The 18,981-nt window shown below is 44.1% G+C and overlaps 1 protein-coding gene across 9 annotated transcripts in view; it reads right to left on the bottom strand.

Annotated features, from left to right (window-relative positions):
* The window catches only part of LOC137376165 (utrophin-like), a 904,611-nt gene that overhangs the window by 311,127 nt on the left and 574,503 nt on the right, over positions 1–18,981 (bottom strand). For all 9 annotated transcript variants that reach the window (XM_068044198.1, XM_068044197.1, XM_068044199.1 and 6 more), the window contains 2 exons: positions 18,672–18,844; positions 8,154–8,310 (listed from right to left, as the gene is read on the bottom strand). In XM_068044198.1, the coding sequence (XP_067900299.1) occupies positions 8,154–8,310; positions 18,672–18,844 (330 nt within the window). The remainder of the gene's footprint in view (positions 1–8,153; positions 8,311–18,671; positions 18,845–18,981) is intronic.

An 18,981-nucleotide genomic window follows, 5' to 3' on the forward strand; every position in this document is an offset into this window, starting at 1 on the left:
AAGACACAAAAACCCAACAGGAAAGATGAATCAACTGTGGCAAACAAAAAAAGCTAAAGATTGCATTAGATCAAAGAAAGAAGTGGCTTATAAGGTTGCCAGAAAAAGTGGTAAGTCCAAGGATTGGCAGCAATTTAGAATCCAGCAAAGGGTGACCAAAAAACTGATCAAGAAAGGGAAAAGAGAATATGAATGCAAGCTAATGAGAAACATAAAGGCGGACTGTAAAAGCCTCTTTAGGTACGGTTTTTAGCCATCACAGTTGCCCTGAACTATTGTGATGAGGTCCATGTTGCCAGCTTTGTTTATTGTTGGGGTCGGGCGCGGGAAAAGAATGGAGGGACTCGGGCCGGGCTCAGGTCTGATGTGGTTCGGTCGGGTTTTTTTTCGTGACCTGAGCAGGCCTTTAAGATGAGCTACATCCCAGAGTGTTGAAGGAGGTGGCTATAGGGATAGTGGATGCATTGTTGGTTATCTTTCAAAATTTTATAGATTCTGGAATGGTTCCTGCAGACTGGAAAGTAACAAATATAACCCCACTATCTAAGAAAGGAGGGAGAGAGAAATCAGGGAACTACAGATCTGTTTCCACCACCGACGCACAGTGGCAGCAGTGTGTACCATCTTTAAGATGCACTGCAGCAACACACCAAGGCTCCTTAGACAGCACCTTCCAAACCTGTGACCTCTACTAACTAGAAGGACAAGGGCAGCAGATGCATGGGAACACCACCCACCTGCATGTTCCCCTCCAAGCCACACACCATCCGGACTTGGAGCTTATGGATGCCCAGTTTTGAGCAGCTAGATCTATTCTGAATCAGTCCCATTTAACTGGGTGATAGTGCCACACAACATAATGGAGGGAGTCCTCAGTGTGATGACAGGTCTTCGTCTCCACAAGGACTGTGCAGTGGTCACTCCTAACAATACTGTCATGGACAGAAGCATATTTGACAGGTAGATTGTTGAGGAAGAGGTCATGTAGGTTTTTCCCTTTTATTGGTTTTCACCACCTGCTACGGGCCCAGTCTGGCAGATATGTCCTTCTGGACTCGGTCAGTGGTGGTGCTACCGAGCCATTCTTTGTGATAGACATTGATGTCCCCACTCCAGATTATATTCTGAGCCGTTGTTAACCTCAGTGCTTCTTCAAAGTGATGTTCAACACGGAGAAGCACTGAATCATTTGTTGAGAGGTGGTAGGTCTGGCAGATATGTCCTTCTGGACTCGGTCAGTGGTGGTGCTACCGAGCCATTCTTTGTGATAGACATTGATGTCCCCACTCCAGATTATATTCTGAGCCGTTGTTAACCTCAGTGCTTCTTCAAAGTGATGTTCAACACGGAGAAGCACTGAATCATTTGTTGAGAGGTGGTAGGTGGTAACTAGCAGGAGGTTTTCTTGCCCATATTTGGCCTGATGCCATGAGACTTCATGGTCAAGGAGTCAATGTTGAGGATTCCCAGAGTCACTCCCTCCCAACTGTATATCATTGTGCTGCTATCTCTGGTGGGTCTGTCCTGCCGGTGGGACAGGACATAATTAGGGATGGTGATGGACCAGTCTGGGACATTGGCTGTGAGGTATAAGTTGGCGAGTATGATTATGTCAGGCTGTTGCTTGACTACAGTGCAGGACAGCTCCCCCAATTTTGGCACAAATACCCAGATGTTAGTGAGGAGGATTTTGCAGGGTCCATTGAGCAGGGTATAAGAACTAGGAGCAGGAGTAGGCAATTCAGCCCCTCGAGCCTATTCAATACGATCATGGCTGATCTCATCTCAGCCTCAACTCCACTTTCCTGCCCATAACTCTTCAACCCTTTATTAATTAAAAATCTGTCTCTCTCCTCCTTAAACTTACTCAATGTCCCGGCATCCACTGTACTCTGGGGTAGTAAATTCTACAGACTCACGACCCTTTGAGAGAAGTAATTTCTCCTCATCTCTGTTTTAAATCTGCTACCCATTATCCTAAAACTATGACCTCTCGTTCTAGTTTGCCCCACAAGAGGAAACATCCTCTCTACATCTACTTCGTCAATCCCCTTAGTCATCTTATATACCTCAGTTAGATCTCCTCTCATTCTTCTAAACTCTAGATAGTAAAGACCTAAACTGCTCAATCTCTCTTCATAAGACAAACCCCTCATCTCTGGAATCAATCTAGTGAACCTCCTCTGAATTGCTTCCAATGCAACCACATCCCTCCTCAAAGTAAGGGGACCAAAACTGTACGCAATACTCCAGGTGCTGTCTCACTAATGCCTTGTACAGTTGCAGCAACACTTGACTACTTTTATACTCCATTCCTTTAGCAATAAATGCCAAAATTCCATCTGCCTTCCTTATTACCTGCTGCACCTGCATACTAATTTTCTGTGATTCATGCACGAGGACACCTAGATCCTTCTGCACTGAAGCACTCTGAAGTTTCTCTCCATTTAGATGATCATTTGACTTTCTATTTTTCTGACCAAAATGGATAACCTCACACTTATCCACATTAAACTCCATCTGCCTTTGTCATTTCCAGTGCCTAGGTCGATGTTGGGTGGTCTGTCCAGTTTTATTCTTATTCAAATTTTCTACAGCTATTTGATACAACTGAGTGGCTTGCTAGGCTATTTCAGGGGGTAGTTAAGAGTCAACCACATTGCTGTGGGTCTCAAGTCACTTCTAGGCAAGGCCTGGCAAGGACGACATATTTCCTTCCCTGAAGGGTATTAGTGAACCAGATGGGTTTTAATGACAATCAGTAGTTTTGTGGTTATTACTGAGACTAGGTTTTTTTCCCCATGTTACAAAAGTGCCTCTGTGTTTTGTTAAATATATTTTTTGAGGATTCATTTTTGAAAGATTGAAGAAATGTTTAACTTTGGGGTTTTCAAAGGGGGTGATGTAAAGGCCACTTGACTTTGAAAAACAGTCCCTGGAAATTTTTTTTAAAAGGGTTACTGAGAAGTTGTCAGAAAAACAAGCCTTTCCAGGATAAAAACAGAAAGTGCCAGAAATAGTCAGCAGGTCTGGCAGCATCTGTGGAGAGAGCAGAGTTAACGTTTCAGGTCTGTGACCTATCATCAGAATAGGCCATTCCGGGAAATCACCTGACTTCCAGCAACAACAAGCCTTTCCGGGAAACCACCGGACCTCCAGTTCAATAAGCAACAGAGAACTTTGGACACCTGGAGAAGTTGATTAGAGAAGAACTGACAGGTCAAGATTGATGGAGGTCAAAAGGTTAATTTTCACTTATGAATTGTTTTGAGTTGGTGTTGAACTATATAAAAAGGGAGAGAACTTCCAAGGAGAGAAGAGAATTCCCAAGGAAGGAGAGAAGACCACAGCCCAGCTCAGCTTTCCAGCACCACTCTAAAAGACCCTAAGAAGTTCACTGTGTCAATTCATCTCGTCTCCTGTCTTTGAAGAAAAGCCTGCTAAATTAATTCTCAATGCCACCTGAAAAGAACTGTTCTAAAAGATATAGTGACCTGTCTACATGTACCCGGAGGCTAGACTGTATGCCACTTTTGGAACACAACATAGCTCATCGTTTTCTTCTTCAAGAATGAGCAAGTATTCAGCCTAAGTAGTTTTTTTTGTCTTTTTGTTTAGTAACAGAGCTCTAAACAACAATCCTTTTTATGTTTCTGGTTAACCGGTGTATGTATGCGTCTGCGCATGTGTGTGAGGGGCAAAGACAGAAAGGGAAATTTAGTATTTCAATCTGTGTGTTTATGCTTTACTTTATCATTGGTTAAGACTTGTTTTATACTAAACTGATAATTTTGTTGTTTATCAAAGAAACCTGGTTAGTGCATTTTATTCTGGGAAAAACAGAATATATGATTGACCGTATCGGTAAGCGGGAAAATTCAAATCTATGTTGCGACCGTGCAGAAGTAAAAGTCGAAAAAACAGTGCACTCCTCCCGCCTCAGTTGTAACACCCAGTATATTAATTAATTGAATTTAAATTCCCCCAGCTGCCATGGTGGGATTTGAACTCAGGTTTCCAGAACATTAAATTAATTTAATTAACATTATCTTCAAATCTTCACTAGATACAGGTGAGGTACCAGATGAATGGAGGTCTGTGAACAATGTAGCATTGTTTAAAAAGTGTGCGCGGGATAAGCCAGGTACTTGTAGGCCAGTCAGTCTGACCTCGGTGATGGGTAAATTTATTTATTTAGAGATACAGCACTGAAACAGGCCCTTCGGCCCACCGAGTCTGTGCCGACCATCAACCGCCCATTTATACTAATCCTACATTAATCCCATTACCCTCTCACAGCCCCACCTTCCCTCAATTCCCCTACCACCTACCTATACTAGGGGCAATTTATAATGGCCAATTTATCTATCAACCTGCAAGTCTTTGGCTGTGGGAGGAAACCGGAGAACCCGGCGAAAACCCACCCTGTCACAGGGAGAACTTGCAAACTCCGCACAGGCAGTACCCAGAATCGAACCCGGGTCGCTGGAGCTGTGAGGCTGCGGTGCTAACCACTGCACCGCCTAAATTGTTAGAATCTATTCTGAGGGACAGGATAAACTGTCACTTAGAAAGGCATGGATTAATCAGGGATAGTCAGCATGGAATTGTTAGGGGAAGGTCATGTCTTACTAACCTGATTGAGTTTTTTGTGGATGTGACAAGGAGGGATTGATGAGGGTAGTGCACTGGATGTGATTTACATTGATTTTAGTAAGGTATCTGACAAGGTCCCGCATGGCAGACCAGTCAATAAAATGAAAGCCCATGGGATACAGGAGAAGATGGCAGGTTGGATCCAAAATTGGCTCAGTGACAGGAAACAAAGGGTGGTAGTCGACGGATGTTTTTGTGAATGGAAAGCAGTTTTCAGTGGCGTTCCACAGGGCTCAGTGATGGGTCCCTTGCTCATTGTGGTATATATTCATGATTTGGACTTAAATGTGGGTGGCATGATTGGGAAATTTGCTGATGACACAAAAATTGGCCTTGTAGTTAATAGTGAGGAGGAAAGCCGTGGACTTCAGAATTATATCAATGGTTTGGTTGAGTGGGCGGAAAAGTGGCAAATGGAATTCAATTCAGAGAAGTATGATGTATTGCATTTGGGGAGGGCAAATAAAGCGAGGGAATGTACAATAAACGGGAGGATATTGAGAGGGGTAGAAGAAGTGAGACACCTTGGAGTGCGTGTCCACAGGTCCCTGAAGGTGGCACGACAGGTGGATAGAGTGAAGAAGGCATAAGGATTGCTTTCCTTTATTGGCCGAGAATCTAGAACTAGGTGTCACTGTTTAAAAATACGGGCTCGCCCACTTAAAACAGAGGTGAGAAGTTTTTCTCTGAGGGTTGAGAGTCGTTGGAACTTTCTTCCTCCAAAGGCAGTGGAAGCAGAATCTTTGAATATTTTCTTATGCCAGATGTTGACAGATTCTTGATAACTAAGGGGGGTGAAAGGTTATTGGTGGCAGGTGGGAATGTGGAGTTGAGGTTATAATCAGATCAGCCATGACCTTATTGAATGGCGGAGCAGGCTCGAGGGGCCACGTGACCTACTCCTGCTCCTAATTCGTATGTTCGCATAGAGTACAAAAGCAGGGATGTGATGCTGGAACTGTATAGAGCATTGGTTAGGCCACAGCTGGAGTATTGCGTGCAGTTCTGGTCTCTCCACAGATGCTGCCAGACCTGCTGAGTATTTCCAGCATTTCTTGTTTTTATTACAGAAAGGACATAATTGCTCTGGACAGAGTACAGAGGAGATTTACAAGAATGTTGCCAGGGCTTGAAAGTTGCAGCTATGAGGAAAGATTGGAGAGGCTAAGGTTGTTTTCCCTGGAACTGAAGAGACTGAGGGGTGATTTGATTGAGGTGTACAAAATTATGAGGGGCCTAGATAGAGTGGACAGGATGGACCTGTTTCCCTTGGTGAGGAGGTCAGTAACCAGGGGGCACAGATTTAAGGTGATTAGCAGAAGGATTAGACGGGACACGAGGGGAAACTTTTTCACCCAGAGGTTGGTGGGTGTCTGGAATTCGCTGCCAGGAATGGTGGTGGAGGCAGAGACCCTCAATTCTTTTAAAAGGTACCTGGACATGTACCTGAGGTGCTGTAATCTGCAGGGCTATGGACCAGGTGCTGGAAGGTGGGATTAGTTTGGATGGATAGTTTATTTGGCTGGTGCAGGCACAATGGGCTGACTGGCCTCCTTCTGTGCTGTATTTGTCCATGGTTCTATTAGCTCAGGCCTCTGGATTGCCAGTCTATTAACATGGCCACTATTCTACCATTTCCTGTAACCCAGCATTTCATTTGCTTTCTTTGCAGCTTAGGAATAGTGGGCTAACTATCTCCTTCCTGCTCCATTTTCTTCATACATTTCCAAATGTTCCTCTTAACTTTGCCAAACCTCATTGCTGTACATTTACTTGCAATAAACTGCAGCCTGTCACTTTTCTGCCCATAAACGCAGCACCGCTAAATCTTTTTGAATTTGTGAGTTCTCATTTCCCACTGCTCCCAGTTTGGTGTCAAGTACTAACTCTAGTTTGCATCATTTATAAAAATGATCACAGCAATGAACCAAAGTTAATTCCTGTCGCACACCATTATAAGATAAAGATGAGCAGACTGAAATTATTTGACTTGAAGATGTGATTCAGGAAATAAACTAACTACAATCACAATAAATGGAAATGATGCTGAATAATGCAAGAGAAAACATGCTTCTGGCTACCGATAGGCAGGCAGGCATTTGGATCAGAGCTAGATGGAAAGAGAAATTGTGTGAAAATCAGAGATTTGCAGCCAATTTGGCTGCAGTAAAAAAGGAAGACTTACATTTATGCAGCTCCTTTCATGAACTCAGATCATTCCAAAGCACTCTAAAGCCAATGACGTTCTTTTGAAGCGTAGTCATTGTTGCAATGCAGGAAATTTGCAGCAGCTAATTTGCACACAGCAAGCTCCCTCAAGCAGCAATGTGATAATTACCAATGGGATAATTTAGGTGTTAGGTGAGGGAAAAAATTGGTTGGAACACCAGGGAGAACGCCCTGTTCTTCAAAATAGTGGCACAGGATCCTCAACATCCACCTAAGAGGGTAGGTGGCAATGTTTCCTCTAGGGTACTCAGTGGCACATCAACCCAGAAATTACAGTGCAGGCCACGCACAAGTTTGGCTCTTTAAGATACCTTGTGTGTGAAGCCATGCAAAAAATGTAAAGGTACCATGTACTTAAATGAAGAGGTTACGCACAACAACAAAAAATTAGAGGATACGTTGGTAGGCAGAGCCTTGGTTTTAATGTCTCATTAGATAGTACTCCACTGCAGTGTCAACCTATATTTTGTGTCTTGTGTCCCTGCAGTAGGTCTTGAACCCACAACCTCTGACTCAGAGGCTGAGCTGACCCACAGGTGACACTGACAGCATTAGCACAGAGTCGCTTTTAACCCCTCTTTTATGGTGCAGAACAAGATTTTACTGATTGCTTTGAGATGTTCTCTTGGGATCAGTGTCACCAGCCACTGCAAACACACACTGCATCCCCTATAAGCAAGCCTTGTGCTTTTTGCGCAGCATCTCATCATCCCATGATCTGAGGGCTACAACAAGACCTCTTATTGTGTGTAGTAGAGAAATGCTGGAATATTTCCCTAACATTGGGATTTGCTAGTTAGGATAGTGATACATTGACAATCATAGACCAGTTATTTGCATACAGTATCACAGCAAGGTTAAACGATAGCAGGGAAGTGAGCTGCCTTCTTCAGTCTTGTGTAAAATCAATTTCAGTCACTTGCAGCAGTGAGGCCTCCAGGTGTGATCAACAGGACAATTACCCAATCATATCCATTCTGGGCAGGAATAGTGGTGTCACAATATGCTGTCATGATTAAGAACTAAATATTCCAGGCTATAGGAACTTTAACAAGGACAGAGAAGTTTGGAAAGGAGGTGCAGCAATATGGATAAAAGACAATCACAAAGGGATTTCAGTAAGGGTGATCTGGCAGTGGAAACACTACATTTTCCCTGAATTGTACCCCATGAACCAGCGCCTTCAAGACAGGGATGGATAAAAGAGGACAGGACTGCATGGAGAGGCAGGGGAAGAAACCGTACTGTCAGCCAACTTGTAGACTTACCCGACAGTGATCATGTTGCTGCAGTAGAGTCTGAACATCACCTCCGATGGGCATCTGTTTTGCCAGTGTCTCCTCTTTGAGATTTAACCACTTGCTTAGTTCTTCCAATGATACTAGTAACCTGTTCCATCGTTCTGCATTGGCCTCCAAATGAGCCCTGCAACAAACCAGGAAAAGACATTGCCAGCATTGCTCAATTTAATCAATGAAAAGTTCTTTCTCACTTCAGTCATTCAAATAAAAACCATAAAAAAACATAATCCAGTCTTTATTTCTCAAGGTAGAAAAAAACCATTCTCTAGCTCCTTTGTCCACAAATTACCAACATTTTTGTCTAAACAAACTGTGATCCATTTCTGATACTTTAAAACTGAAAGACTTCACCAAAGCATGCATTTTGTAGAATAGAGGTTTTAATGAGTAAGTACCCTGCAAAAATCTGATTCTAAACAGAGTGGGAGCACAGAGTGGAAACGACGAGGAACGAGTGCTAACTTGGGAATATGGTGCAGAAGGGGAAGGAGGTGCTGATTTTTATACCTTTTTCTCTGCTTCCTGTAGCTGGAGAGAGTTCAAAGGCATTAATTAGGTGAGCAGGTAGGTGATTGGTTGGTGAGTTTAAAATTTTATCCCTCAAAACAGGGGCAGTAGTTTTAAACCGACACTGGGGAGATATAAGTATTGCATTAAATTTATAGCTTAACTAGTTAAACTACTTAATATAACTACAGATAACAGTTGAATGATATTTCTAAACTTGAAACCTAATTAGTTAAATAAAACACAATAAAGATAACAGGGCAGGTGATGTGTTGCAGCTGTCGCATGTGGAAGCTGGTGGACACCAGTGTGATCCACGGCAACCCCATCTGCAGTAAGTGTCTGCAGCTCCAGGAACTTCAGCTCAGAGTTGTTGAGCTAGAGTCCGAGATTCGGACACTGCAATGCATCAGAGAGGGGGTAAGGTACCTGGACCCTTTGTTCCAGGAGGCAGAAACACTCCTTAGACTAGGTACTTCAGATCTGGTCTATGGTCAGGGAGAGGAGGGTGTGACTATGAGTGAGGCAAGTATGGGGATCCAGAAGGTAGCAGTGGAGGAGCCTCAGCCCCTGCAATTGTCCAGCAGGTTTGAGGTTCTTGCAGCTTGTGTGGACAAGAGCAGGGACTACAGGATTGATGAGTAAACTGACCACGGCAACATGTAGTAGAGGACAATATAGTTAAGGGATAGATACTGTTCTCTGCAGCCGAGCAGAAGTCCCAAAGATTGCATTGCCTGTCTGGTGCCAGGGCTGCAGAGGAACTTGGAGTGGGAGGAGAAGGATTCAATCGTCGTGGTGCATGTGGGTACCAATGACATAGGCAGGACTAAGAAAGAGGTTCTGCTGAGGGAGTATGAACGGCAAGGGGCTAAATTAAAAAGCAGGACAACAAAGGTCATAATCTCTAGATCACTACCTGAGCCATGAGCAAATTGTCATAGGGTAAATAAGATGAGAGTTGAATGCATGGCTCAAAGATTGGTGTGGGAGAAGTTGGTTTTGACTGATGGGCCATTGGCAGGCAAAGAGGGAGCTATACCATTGGGATGGTCTTCACCTGAACCACACTGGGTCCAGTGTCCTGGTGAGTTGTATAATTAGTAATTAGAGAGGGCTTTAAACTAAATAGTGGAGGGGGAGGGTTCATGCGAGGGGAGATCTGGAAAGTTAAAGAGAAAGGACAAGGCAATAGTGCACAGTAGCGAAACAGGAATGGTAACCAGAGTGTGACACGAAAGGACAGAGCGAGCAAATGTAAGGGTGCACGAGCAAATACGGTCAGAATAGGGAAAAATGGCTTGAAACTAACAGAGAGGGAGAAGGGTTCAGGTGAAGGGAGATTTAGAAATCCAAAGATAAAAGTAGAGAAAATAGAAAAGTATATTGATGTGGGTAAAGACAAGCTGAGTAGGACAGGAAGGGACAGAGAGTAGAATGATAATAGTGCAGACAGTAAGGTCCATGCAGGGAATAGCAGTAAAGAAAATAAAATTGAAGTCACTTTATCTGAATGTGCAGAGCATCAGGGGAGACGATGGCCTAGTGGTAATGTCACTGGACTAATAATCCAGAGGCCTGGGCAAATGTCCTGGGGACACAAGTTCAAATCCTACCACAGCAACTGGTGGAATTTAAATTCAATTAATTAATAGAAATCTGGATTTGTAAATTAGTCTCAGCAATGGTGCCGTCCTTACCCAGTGACTCCAGACCCACAGCAATGTGGCTGACTCTTAACAGCCCTCTGAAATGGCCTAGCAAGCCACTCAGTTTAAGGGAAATTAGGGATGGGCACGCCTTGACAGCGACGCCTACACCCCATGAAAGATTTTTTTTGAAATCCGGAATAAGATAGATGAACTAGTAGCACAAAGAGAGATAAATGGTTTTGATCAAATCGCCATTACTCAGACATGGTTACAAGGTGACCAAAGTTGGGAAATAAATATCCCATGGTACACAATATTTCAAAAAGACAGGCAGAATAGAAACGGAGGAGGGGTAGCCCTGAGAATAAAAGATGATGTAAGGATATTAGTGAGAAAGGATCCCAGCTCAGAAAATCAGGAAGTAGAATCAGTATGGGTGGAGATTAGGAATAGCATGGGTCAGAAAAAGCTGGTGGGAGTAGTTTATACGCTCCCTAACAGTAGTTATACCATTGGACAGAGCATTAAACAAGAAATTATTGGAGCTTGTAACAAAGGGGGAGGTGGTGGCACAGTGGTATTGTCACTGGACTAGTAACCCAGAGACCCAGGGTAATGCTCTGGGAACATGGGTTCAAATCCCACCACAGCAGAAGGTGGAATTTGAATTCAATTCATAAATCTGGAATTAAAAGCTAGTCTAATTATGGCCATGAAACCATTGTCGATTGTTGTAAAAACCCATCTGGTTCACTAATGTCCTTTAGGGAAGGAAATCTGCTGTCTTCACCTGGTCTGGCCTACATGTGACTCCAGACCCACAGCAATGTGGTTGGCTCTTACATACCCTCTGAAATGCCCCAGCAAGCCACTCAGCTGTATCTAACCGCTACGAAGTCAAAAAAAAATGAAACCGGATGGACCATCTGGCATCGACCTAGGCACTGGAAACAACAATGGCAAACCCAGTCCTGTCGATCCTGCAAAGTCCTCCTTACTAACATCTGGGGCTTGTGCCAAAGTTGGGAGAGCTGTCCCACAGACTAGTCAAGCAACAGCCTGACATAGTCATACTCATGGAATCATACCTGACAGACAACGTCCCAGACACTGCCATCACCATCTCTGGGTATGTCCTGTCCCACCAGCAGGACAGACCCAGCAGAGGTGGCGGCACAGTGGCATACAGTCGGCAGGGAGTTGCCCTGGGAGTCCTCAACATCGACTCCAGACCCCATGAAGTCTCATGGCATCAGATCAAATATGGACAAGGAAACTTCCTGCTGATTATCACCTACCGCCCTCCCTCAGCTGATGAGTCAGTAGTCCTCCATGTTGAACAGTACTTGGAGGAAGCACTGAGGGTGGCAAGGACACAGAACGTACTCTGCGTGAGGAACTTCAATGTCCATCACCAAGAGTGGCTCGGTAGCACCTCTACTGACCGAGCTGGCCAAGCCTTAAAGGACATAGCTGCTAGACTGGGTATGCGGCAGGTGGTGAGGGAACCAACACGAGGGAAAAACATACTTGACCTCGCCCTCACCAATCTGCCGGCCGCAGATGCATCTGTCCACGACAGTATTGGTAGGAGTGACCACCGCACAGTCCTTGTGGAGACGAAGTCCCGACTTCACATTGACGATACCCTTCATCGTTCTGTGTGGCACTACCACCGTGCTAAATGGGATAGATTTCGAACAGATCTAGCAACGTAAAACTGGGCATCCATGAGGCGCTGTGGGCCATCAGCCATAGCAGAATTGTACTCGACCACAATCTGTAACCTCATGGCCCGGCATACCGTCCACTCTACCATTATCAAGCCAGGAGAACAACCCTGGTTCAATGAAGAGTGCAGGAGGACATGCCAGGAGCAACACCAGGCAGACCTCAAGATGAGGTGTCAACCTGGTGAAGCTACAACACAAGACTATCTGCGTGCCAAACTGCGTAAGCAGCATGCGACAGAGTTAAGCGATCCCATAACCAACGGATCAGATCGAAGCTCTGCAGTCCTGCCACATACAGCCGTGAATGGTGGTGGACAATTAAACAACCAACTGGAGGAGGTGGCTCCACAAATATCTCCATCCTCAATGATGGTGGAGCTCAGCACATCAGTGCAAAAGACAAGGCTGAAGCATTTGCAACAATCTTCAGCCAGAAGTGCCGAGTTGATGATCCATCTCTGCCTCCTCCTGAAGTCCCCAGCATCACAGATGTAAGACTTTAGCCAATTCGATTCACTCCGCGTGATATCAAGAAATGGCTGATGGCACTGGATACTGCAAAGGCGATGGGCACTGACAATATTCCAGCAATAGTACTGAAGACCTGTGCTCCAGAACTTGCCGTGCCCCTAGCCAAGCTGTTCCAGTACAGCTACAACACTAGCATCTACCCTGCAATATGGAACATTGCCCAGGTATGTCCTCTACACAAAAAGCAGGACAAGTCCAACCCGGTCAATTACCACCCCATCAGCCTACTCTCAATCATCAGTAAAGTGATGGAAGGTTAACAATAACCTGCTCACTGACAATTAGTTTGGGTTCTGCCAGGGTCACTCAGCTCCAGACCTCATTACAGCCTTGGTTCAAACATGGACAAAAGAGCTGAACTCAAGAGGTGAGGTGAGAATGACTGCCCCTGACATCAAGGCAGCATTTGACCGAGTATGGCATCAAGGAGCCCTAGCAAAACTGAGGTCAATGGGAATGAGGGGGAAAACTCTCCACTGGTTGGAGACATACCTGGTGCAAAGTAAGATGGTTGTGTTTGTTGGAGGTCAATCATCTGAGCTCCAAGACATCACTGCAGGAGTTCCTCAGGGTAGTATCCTAGGCCCAACCATCTTCAGCTGCTTCATCAATGACCTACCTTCAATCATAAGGTCAGAAGTGGGGATGTTCGCTGATGATTGCACAATGTTCAACATCATTTGTAACACCTCAGATACTGAAGCAGTCCGTGTAGAAATGCAGCAAGACTTGGACAATATTCAGGCTTGGGCTGATAAGTGGCAAGTAACATTCACACCACACAAGTGCCAGGCAATGACCATCTCCAACAAGAGAGAATCTAACCATCTCCCCTTGACATTCAATAGCATTACCATCGCTGAATCCCCCACTATCAACAGCCAAGGGGCTACCATTGACTAGAAACTGAAGTAGCCATATAAATACCGTGGCTACAGGAGCAGGTCAGAGACTAGGAATCCTGCAGTGAGTAACCCACCTCCTGACTCCCCAAAGCCTGTCCATCATCTACAAGGCACAAGTCAGGAGTGTGATGGAATATTCTCCTCTTGCCTGGATGGGTGCAGCTCCAACAACACTCAAGAAACTCAACACCATCCAGGACAAAGCAGCCCACTTGATTGGCACCCCATTCACAAACATTCACTCCCTGCACCACCGACGCACAGTGGCAGCAGTGTGTACCATCCACAAGATGCACTGCAGCAACGCACCAAGGCTCCTTAGACAGCACCTTCCAAACCCGCAACCTCTACCAACTAGAAGGACAAGAGCAGCAAATGCATGGGAACACCACCACCTGCAAGTTCCTCTCCAAGTCAAACACCATACTGACTTGGAACTATATCACCGTTCCATCACTGTCGATGGGTCAAAATCCTGGAACTCCCTTCTTAACAGCACTGTGGGTGTACCAACCCCATATGGACTGCAGCGGTTCAAGAAGGCAGCTCACCACCACCTTCTCAAGGGCAATTAGGAATGGGCAATAAATGCTGGCCTGGCCACATCCCATGAATGAATAATTTTTAAAAAATCGTGGTGGACTTTAATCTTCATATAGACTAGACCAATCAAATTGGCAAAGGTAGTCTGGAAGATGGGTTTTTAGAATGCTTTGGTGACAGTTTCCTGGAGCAATATGTTGTGGAACCAACTATGGATAAAGCTATTTTAGATCTAGTATTGTGCAATTAGCAGCGTTAATTAGTAATGTCATTGTAAAAGATTCACTCGCAAATAGTCAGAGAGTCACAGCACTGAAACAGGCCCTTTGGCCCACCGAGTCTGTGCCGACCAACAACCACTCATTTATACTAATCCTACATTAATCCCATATTCCCTACCACATCCCCACCATTCTCCTACCACTTACCTACACTAGAGGCAATTTACAATGGCCAATTTACCTATCAACCTGCAAGTCTTTGGCTGTGGGAGGAAACCGAACACTTGGCGGAAACCCACGCAGTCACGGGGAGACCTTGCAAACGCCACACAGGCAGTACTCAGAACCGAACCCGAGTCGCTGGAGCTGTGAGGCTGCAGTGCTAACCACTGCGCCACTGTGCCGCCCAATAGTGTTATGATCACCGAATTCATGATTTGTATTAATATTTTAGAGGGGTTTAGTTTTGGGGAATTAAAAGTGTTGCTGCAAGAATTTCAAAAGGTTGCAGATCATCCAAGATTTAAAGTTCAAAGAGCTCTTCATGAGTGTTTACGGAGGCAGAGTTAGAGAGGTGATTGCCATAAAACAACAGGTGGTCTCATTTGGTTGGGGAATTGGAACCAGAAAGTCTGGAAGGCATTGCTTTGTCATTATTAGCACTATCAATTATTCATGTGGTTATCAGAAATCAAAGATATGTTTTGGGAGATGGAGGTAATTATTTTAAATCATTATCTGGGACATCCCCATTTGTACCACATGACTATGGAGTTGGATAATGCAAGGTGATGCCTTTAGTCATGTTTTTTATTATTTCTGTGCTTGCTGACACAGTCAGTTGGCTTTGGGAGCAGCTGGACTTGGGAGCAAAGAAGCCATCAGGAACCAGGGTTTTTCTGTTTTGAGGCAGGCCCATGCTCAAGTTGGGAAGTCCAGATTCAGGAGCTGTTGGAAGAGAACTGGAAAATTCGTCTAGCCAGAGGCTAGAGGGAGAATCCCCAGGAAATCTTATACTTTGGAAGATAGCTGAGAAACTTAAGGAATTGAAGTGAATTCCTAAGAGCTATGGTATACTTTGGACTGAGCCCAAGAGAAGTAAACAAACCACCAAGATCCTGTAACATATAGGGGAACTCTTGGGGAGGAAGTAACAGTCAAACAGGAGTGTTTTGTTGAGATTTAGAGAGTAAAGTATATGTCTTCGTGTTCTGCTAAGATTTTAAGTTTAAGTATACATGTTTCCAAATTATAGTGTTATGTTAGCAGTATTTTGCTTTGTTTAACTCTTGTACATTACAGTTTTTTGTTTAAAACGCGAAATCTTGTGTGGTAATTCTGTCAGTAATAACGGGGAATTCAATTTTCTCTTTTTAAAAGTTCTATTTTTGAAAGTGAGTAAACTAGCCGGGGATCTAAAAACAGATTGTAAGAGCTTTTCCTGCTATATAAAAAGAGAGCAGTTAAAGTAAACGTTGGTCCCTTAGAAAAAGAGACAGGGGAAATTATCTTGGGGAATGAGGAAATGGTAGAGACAATGAACAAATATTTTCTCCTGGTCTTCACAGTAGAAAACCGACAAGTTACATACCAGAAACAGAGGGTAACTTACAGGCTAATAAGAGTGAGGAAATTAAAGTCATTATCAGCTAGAAAAAGTACTGGAGAAACTCAGGGGACTAAAATCCAACAAATCCCCAGGACCTGATGGCCTACATCCCAGGGTTCTAAAAGAGATAGCTGCAGAGATAGTGGATGCGCTATGATTTTCCAAAATTCCCTAGATTCCGGGAACAGTCCCAGCAGTTTGGAAATTAGCAAAATATAATACTATTATTCGAGAAAGGAGGGAGAGAGAAAACATGGAACTATAAGCCAGTTAGCCTGACATCAGTTGTTGGGAAAGTGCTGGATCTATTATTAAGGAAGTCTTAACAATGCACTTATAAAAGCATAGTATGATTCGAACAAGTCAACATGGTTTTACGAAAGGGAAATCCTGTTCCACAAATTTATGAGAGTTTTTTGAGGATGCAACTAGTAGGGTAGATAAACGGGATGCAGTAAATGTAGTATGCTTGGATTTCAAAAAGGCATTCGATAAGGTACCACACAAAAGGTTAATACACAAGACAAGGTCTCATTGAGATGGGGGATGATGTATTAGCACAGATAGAGGACAGGAAGCAGAAAGTAGGGAACAATGGAGCATTTTCAAGTTCGCAGGCTGTGACAAATGGAGTGCCGTAAGCATCTGTTCTGGGGCCTCAGCTATTTACAATCTATATTAATGACTTCGATGAAGAGGCAAAGAGTAATGTATTTAAGTTTGTTGATGATACAAAGCTAGGTGGGAGTGCAAGCTGTGAGCAGGACACAAAGAAGCTGCAAGGAGATAAAGACAGGTTAAGTGAGTAGGCAACAAGGTGGCAGATGGAGTATAATGTGGGTAAGTGAGAGGTTATTCACTTTGGTTGTAAGAATAGAAAAGCAGAATACTTTTTTAAAAGGCGTGAACTTGTAAATGTTGATGTTCAGAGACTTGGGTGTACTCGTCCAAGGAACATAAAAAGTTAACATAAATAAAAGCAAAATACTGCAGATGCTGGAAATCTGAAATAAAAACAAGAAATGCTGGAAATACTCAGTAGCTCTGGCAGTATCTGTGGAGAGAGAAGCAAAGTTAACGTTTCAGGTCAGTGACCCTTCATTATTATATAAGTTAGCATACAGGTACAGCAAGCAATTAGGAAGGCAAATGGCATGTTGGCTTTTATTGCAAGGGGATTGGAGTTCAAGAATAACCAAGTGTTGCTACAACTGTATAGGGTTTTGGTGAGAATACACCTTGAATATTGTGTGCAATTTTGGTGTCCATATTTAAGGATATACTTGCATTGAAGGCAGTACAGCGAAGATTGGTCCCTGGGATGAGAGTGTTGTCCTATGATGACAGGCTGAATAAATTGGGCCTATATTCTATGAGGTTTAGAAGAATGAGAGGTAATCTCATTGAAACATTCAAGATTATGAAGGAGCTTGACAGGGTAGATACTGAGATGTTGTTTCCCCTGGGAATCAAGGGATATGGGGAGTGGGCAGGAAAGTGGAGTTGAAGCCCAAGATCAGCCATGATCATTTTGAACGGCGGAGCAGGCTCGATGGGACATATGGTCTACTTCTGCTCCAATTTCTGGTGTCCTTGTACCCACCTGTTGGCACCCCATCCACCACCTTAAATGTTACTCCCTCCTTCATCCGCGCAAAATGGCAGTGGTGTGTACCATCTACAAGATGCACTGCAGCAACTCACCAGCAACTCTTTCAACAGCGCCTTCCAAACCTGCTGACTCTACCACCTAAATGAACAAGGGTGTCAGGCATATGGCAGCTCCATTAGTTGCAAGTTCTCCTCCAATGTCACAGACCATCCTGACTTGGAAATATATTGTCGTTCCTTCACTGTCACTGGGTAAAAATTCTGGAACTCCCTCCCGAACAGCACTGTGGGTATACCTACACCACATGGACTCTAGTGGTTCAAGAAGATGGCTCACCACCGTCTTCTCAAGGGAAAATTGCCAGTGTGACCACATCCCATGAATGTATAAAATAAAACTCTCTCCCCACCCTATCAACTTTTCTCATCTTTACTTATCAATCCTACTACAGTCAAATATCCTTTATTACTTTGAAGCTTCAAGTATGATGCTCTACATGTTTTTCCTCCTCCCGACATCCCCATTGTGTTGAAATCAGGACTCACTGCAAATACCGATTTGCCAGTGATATATCTGTAAACGTTATGTATTGTTAACTACAACTCATTCTACTCTAAGTCATTCCTTCCAAAGACCTCAAAATTGGAATTCCTTAACTTCCCCAATTCCCATATTTTGGCTTCCACATAAAATCTTGAGACTTTTAAAGCTGAAGCTTGCTATCACCTAATCATGACCGACTGTTTTATTTTACCTTGTTTATTAATTTTGACATTAGTGTTCTGCACTATGTAAAGCCTGGCTGCCATACCCGAACCTGACTAGACCCGACTACATGTGTCGGATTTGGGTCGGGTTGGGTCGAAATTCCAAGTCCAGCATTCGGGCTCGGGTCGGGTCGGGCTGGACACTGCTTCCGGTAAGTCACGGGATCAAGCTTACCCATGATTCCCACAACTCCAACTGCAGGAATAGCCTGCTGCTGGAACAGATGAAGGAGCATCATGTCGGGTCGGGCATGAAAAAAAATTAAAGGGCGCGGGCTCGGGTTGGCTATGGTCGGGTTTTAATTTTATACCCCGAGCCAGGCTTTAGTATTATGGTCCTAGGTTCTTTGTCTAGGTATCTCAGTGAAAAGCAATCACGAAAACACCCTGCTGTTCTCTACTGACCTGATACTGACGGATTTTGTCTTCAGATCACTCCATCTCTGATTCATATCATCAAGTCGATGCTGGAGCAAGGCAGCCTCCTCTGAATTTCCCAAAACCTTCACCATCTTGTGTCTGTTGCTATCAATACTCTTAAAGATGTCATTGTGAGCATCAATCTCAGCCTGGATATCCTGAGGAAAGCAAAGTCAAGAGTCAAGATTCAGATTCTCCAGGCATACCTCCTCTTTAGACCTTAACATAAAAGCAAAACACTGTGAATGCTGGAAATACGAAATAAAACAGAAATGGCTGGAAACACTCAGCAGGT

The sequence above is a fragment of the Heterodontus francisci genome, chromosome 13 (assembly GCF_036365525.1).
Source record: "Heterodontus francisci isolate sHetFra1 chromosome 13, sHetFra1.hap1, whole genome shotgun sequence".
Lineage (NCBI taxonomy): Eukaryota > Metazoa > Chordata > Chondrichthyes > Heterodontiformes > Heterodontidae > Heterodontus > Heterodontus francisci.